The sequence below is a fragment of the Limulus polyphemus genome, unplaced genomic scaffold, assembly GCF_000517525.1.
Source record: "Limulus polyphemus unplaced genomic scaffold, Limulus_polyphemus-2.1.2 Scaffold4400, whole genome shotgun sequence".
NCBI classification, from domain to species: domain Eukaryota; kingdom Metazoa; phylum Arthropoda; class Merostomata; order Xiphosura; family Limulidae; genus Limulus; species Limulus polyphemus.
In genome coordinates, this window is record NW_013670010.1 from 27,472 (window position 1) to 33,548 (window position 6,077).

At 29.7% G+C, this 6,077-nt stretch overlaps 1 protein-coding gene across 1 annotated transcript in view; it reads right to left on the bottom strand.

Annotated features, from left to right (window-relative positions):
- Positions 1-658: 658 nt before the first annotated feature.
- The window catches only part of LOC106471085 (ribosomal protein S6 kinase beta-1-like), a 57,485-nt gene continuing 52,066 nt past the window's right edge, over positions 659-6,077 (bottom strand). Inside the window, exon 15 of the mRNA XM_013931673.2 lies at positions 659-4,851. Within this exon, the coding sequence (XP_013787127.1) occupies positions 4,846-4,851 (6 nt within the window). The 3' untranslated portion in view covers positions 659-4,845. The remainder of the gene's footprint in view (positions 4,852-6,077) is intronic.

Below are 6,077 nucleotides of genomic sequence, written 5' to 3' on the forward strand. Positions count from 1 at the left end.
GTTTCCCTTCTTGTATTCAAACAGCATTACATGCCGTATGTGTGTCTCGTCGTGGGCCATCACTATAAGGGATTATACTAAACTTTACACATTATGTAGGCTACACTAACGTGACGTTTAGGCGGTTCATTTAACTATTATATGTGATGTACGTTTTTTGGGAGATGGTTAATGAAAGTGTTCCAAAACGCGACATTAATTTCTTGACGACCTAATATATATACATACACTTTAATTTTGGTTTTAAAATTCATAAGTAGTAAACCAAAAGAATAACAAACATCTTCCTTCCATATCTTCTCCTCAATATTAGCATTATATAAACATTCATCTCCCTTAATGACAAACAAAACGAGTTTTTATTAGAAACATCTGTCAGTAGATAGGCATTGTACAACAGAACTTTAGCTTAATTACTGTACAGTTCTTTCAAGTATAGTGTATGAAATGTACATTTTTCTTGGGAAAGACAAATTCTAGTACCAACTACTTTGAATTAAGAAACAAATTGTCTGCTGTTACTTTTATAATTTCAGATACATAAAAATATAAAAGTTTGAACATAATAATATGCAAATAGACTTTGAAGCATATATTATATTATTTCTGTTTCGTTATTACGCATATTCTAATTATAAGTTAGTCTTTTGAAACTTCAGAAAACTAAACTATAAATCTTTATTAATACTTAATACAAAACTCATACAATTACTTTGAGTAAGTAACATGATGACACTCATCCCTGTTGTTAGGAACTAATTAAGTCAGTCATGACAACTGAACAGAACAATCAAAAATCAACTGAAACTTCATATTCAACAAGGGAAACAACTTCTACAATAAGTTATACAACCTTTTCTTTGTAGCTCGTTTTTCCAGCATATCTCATTTCAAATAAAACATTTATAAATCTATATCTAAAGCATAAATAATAACAGCTGCATATATTCCAACTATGTAGAGAATTGTATGCATGCTTGTCTTCATTGAAACTTATGTATCAGGAAGGGAAAAATTAATAGCAGAAAAACTTTGTTAAACCAAAAAAATCTTTAAATATTATATATTTAGAAAGCAGCTTTAAAATATTCAAAATATCTGATACCAGCTAACTATAACAAATACAAACTGAATTTCTTAATATGTTTTTACTTTATAGAGCAAAATCTTAGATACTGTTTTAACATTAAACAAGAATCAGACTTCTCTGAATATCTGAAAGAAAGAACTTAACTTTGCATAAAACCTCAATTTCAAATTTTTATTTAAAAAAGTGTACTTGTTGTACAAAGAGTTCATACAAACAGTTTAAGTAAAATTAAAACAATGTAAAATTATTAAAATAAGAGAGAACTTTAATCTCCACTAAATAGGTTTACATACCAACTTTATAAATTAGCAGAACTGAAACATTCATGGAACCTCCTCAATTTTACAACTGCAAATTTACATTAGAATCAAAGTATTAGTCATTAGTTAAATAAAATTTCATTTAATTTTTTCCAAAAAAAACATGCTTTATGAAAAAAAACAACTTATAATTTGACAACAAGAAAGGATTGTTTACTTAATTTCATGTAGCTGCTTTATATAACAATCATACCAAACTGTTACCTGTTGTTCAGAATATTCCAGCTCAAACCAATCAATTTAAATTACTTAATGGCAATATTACCTATACAATTTCAGCATCACATCTTAGAAAAAGTTGGAAGTATTATTAGTTTGTTTTTATCAACGATATTTATAAATAAACACTGATAGATCAATCATTTTATGCATCAAAATAGCAAAAAGCTACGGCAACAAGAACTGTATTGTCAAAAAGTGGCAATTTATAAACGAGTTTGAAATGACTTGCACTAACTTACTCTAGATACATCACACTTTACGATATTCTGACTGAAATTACTGTTTTGAAAGATATATGGTAGCTGTCAACAAGCTGTGACATTCAGCCCAATATTATACTTTCTTTGACTGACAAGAGTCAGTTGATGTAACATATATACACCTTATAGGTCATTCACATAAGCATGTAAAACATGCCTTTTTTGTGACCCCTGTGATAAAAAGGGAACGTTTTCTTAAAAAGATGTTATCGGACATCTGTCATTATCAATGGGATACCATGAAGTTATCGGACATCTGTCATTATCAATGGGATACCATGAAGTTATCGGAGGACATCTGTCATTATCAATAGGATACCATGAAATTATCGGACATCTGTCATTATCAATAGGATACCATGAAATTATCGGACATCTATCATTATCAATGGGATACCATGAAGTTATCGGACATCTGTCATTATCAATAGGATACCATGAAATTATCGGACATCTGTCATTATCAATGGGATACCATGAAACAGAAAAAAATATATATTTTAAGTCCACAAAACTTGACAAAGTTACTTCTAGTCAATACTTTTGCAAGATATTTAGTGATAGCAAATGGTATTATTTTATATATTTTTAAAAGCTTAAATAAACTCCTACGCTCAGTGTTTATTTTGTATGCTCATGAAGATGGCAAAATTTATGAACAATGCCTTAACATATAAACTCTGCATTAACAGTTAACTCTACATTTTAGTTAATGCTTACTGAGGTAAACAACAATCACAATACTCTCAACTCGTACGTATATTTTAACTCTGAAATCTCACATAAAATTTACAATCAAATTACACAAATAAATATTAGTTAAGTTACGATAGAGAAAAAGAGAATTGGAAAAATTCAAGTTAAAAATCGATAATTTCTAAAAACACAAATCATCTTCTTTTGTTAAGGGTGGTATATCTTTATGCAAATATTTATTTTCATTTGTGATTGTCAGGTTATTATACAGATCCTACTTGTAGAAATAAAGTACATTTTCTGACTCTACAAAGTAATAAAAATCTAATCACAATGAAAATCTCATTTGCATCTACATGCCAGTACTTTTTTACCTTTACAGAAATTCCTTTTAAACACAGAAGTTTGCCAATGATATTAACGCTCAATATTAAACACAGAAGTTTGTCAATGATATTAAGACTCAATATTAAACACAGAAGTCTGTCAATGATATTAAGACTGAATATTAAACAAAGAAGTTTATAAATGATATTAAGACTCAATATTAAACACAAAAGTTTGCCAATGATATTAAGACTCAATATTAAACAGAAGTTTGTTAATGATATTAAGACTCAACATTCTTTCTTATTCAAAATAAAAACAAGAATTATAATATGTAAACAACCAGCAACAAAGCTACTCCCCCTCCCACACACACACCAGCTCAAAAATGAATATAGACTTAACAATGGATGAGAACAGTTTGTTGGGATCATTGAAACTTTATATCGTGTTTATATTTCTCGAACCTTTGTTGTGGTACATACATTTATCAACAGAATACAAGGCACCCAGTCATTAATGGAATTTATACAGCAGTAAACAGTTTTTCCTCTTGGATTTATTTACATACAGTATTTCTACAATAGTTTATTATTTGTTATCCTTAAAGATTACAAATCTATGAGAATGTTCAGTGTTCCTCCCTACCTTTCTCCAACTTGACAGTTTCACATCCTTGTCAATTTCAAGACTACCAGATTTACGAAAATCTTATCATGCTTTGTATGTCCATAAAATAACAAAAACCTTCTATTTTTATAGGAAAATCAAATCTGTCAATCCTAGAAAGATACTAGTTTCATTCATTATATTCTTCCTTCTCCACAGCAAAGCTTTTTATAGTGTTGAAATCTTCATAACATTAATCAACATTATCCTAATACAATAAGTGAACATTTGGCAATAACCTACTGTCATTTTGTTAAACTTGTACAACACGGTAATACGGAAGAGGCTTTCAACTGTTCTATCCACTACTAAGTCTATTTCCTTTTTATCTATTATTTTAGTTTCTAACCACTTTTCTATCTGAAAGCAAAACAAAATATTCATATTCATTAACATAAATTCCACTTTTAATATTCAAATCAATGTATTTCCACCATTTCTGACAGGCAATGTCGTTGCAGAAATGTTACATTTCTTAATATCTTATTTTCTAAACAGTAATGACCAGTTATAACCTCTAGCATGTTTAGTGGTACATCCAACTGTCTTTACACACCTCACATATAATTTCAGTAGCTACACACATAAATACAGCACATGCACAGACATGCTTCAATAAAACATATGGGTACTCAAACTTCGAGGTGAACTAAGATAACTGAGAACACCTGAAAAACAGTTTCTTTATTACGACTTTGTTTGTGACAGAACTTTTGTATTAATTTTATTGTTTGCAGACAGTTGGGTTTGGACAATAAGTATCAGTTGAAATACTTATGCAAGTGTGTGTGTGTTAAATTTAAATCTTAAAATTTCACCTTTTTGTCAACATTTTCATAAAATACAGCTTGTAACAGAAAAAATACTTTTACCATTAAGTTTTATATGTCATTCAACCATTTCTGTGCATGTTTTCACAGTAATAAAAGTTTAAAAAAAGTATAAAAGAGCAAGACATTCTGAAGAAACTGGTGCCCCTGTTCTTCAATCTTCTTATGCTCAAAACATAATGAAGTTGTTGCTTACTATAAAAAATTGTAAGCACTTTAGTTCCCAATTCCATTCATAGATGCCCATGATTGTCAGGTATGATATACACAACACAAAAACTGAGAGAGGAAAAAGCAAGCAAGCAATAAGAATAAGACTGTGACAACAACAAGCCTGTACATTCTTCTCAAAACAGAAGTAATATAACATTCTTCAGTGAAACGTTCTTCTTGACAAATCTTCTGCAGTCTCTTTCACTCAATTAATGGTGCTATATCTAAAACAATAAAGAAAAAACAGGATATAAGAGACATGTTACATGCAAAAATGTACTCAATTTTAATTGTTAAGTCATGCACACAATATTAATAAGTTGTATTGTTTACAGTTAAATCTTCTTTCCAGTGCCTAATTACTACATATGCCACAAGAGCTTGTATAACATATATTTTCAGTATTCTTAAGCGAACATTCTAGTACACCAGGTTCAATAGCACTCTTCAAAATTCTGTGGTAAATAATTCACAAAACAAACAAGATACATAATTTATCTCACTAGAAGCTGGTGAAAAACAATCATCATTGTTTCTTAGTAATAGTATGCTCTCAGGTTTATAAGAAAGTAATCTGGAGCTGAAGAGAAATACATTTCTATCTTCTCTATTAATGGTTTAAACAATTGCAAGAGATGACACATTGCATTAATTGTCATCAATATGATGTGATCTGATTAAAAATTATATTAAGTACTGTTGTTCTTCTGAATTACTAAATATAGGGACAGCCCTAAATGAGTATTTACAGAGTATTTATGGCTATCATTTAGTAAGGAAGTACATTTTGAAATAGGAAACATGTACAGCATTCTTTTAATATAAAAAACACACACATATATTTATATCAATAAAACTGTGTCTGTTTTCTGTATCTTCACAATTATACAATCGTTCAAACACAAGCTGAAAGCTGTTTTTACCAAATGTCGAGGTTAACTCTTTCATTGCTACATTTTCAGATAAAACCTTCCCAGTGCTAAATGCCTTTCATCTTTAATGTCAGACATGGAAATCCAACAAAGCCACAGAAGTCAGTTGTCAGCCAAAATTTATCAGAATGGGATCCTATATGTACCATTTTATATATTCTGTTTTCTGAGAAACCAATATCCTTTTTTATCTCTGTATTTCAGATTGAAAAAACTCAATTTACTGTGAAAGTATACATAATGCAAGCAATCAAAAATGGGATTTTATACATATGAGCATGTGGACAACTACACCTACTCTGCCAACGGCAGTGCATTAGAGGGGGACATATATACGTGTCCACTGCAACGAAAGAGTTCTCTCTCTCAACACAGGCTCGGTCAATTTGACCGACCATGTGACCTCTTTATACTTGTTTAAAGTCTTTATATATTTAATACTTTCAATATAATGTGTGTATCTTCACAAAAATTGGCAGTCTTTCGGTTAATATTACAAGTCTTTCACATACAAAAAT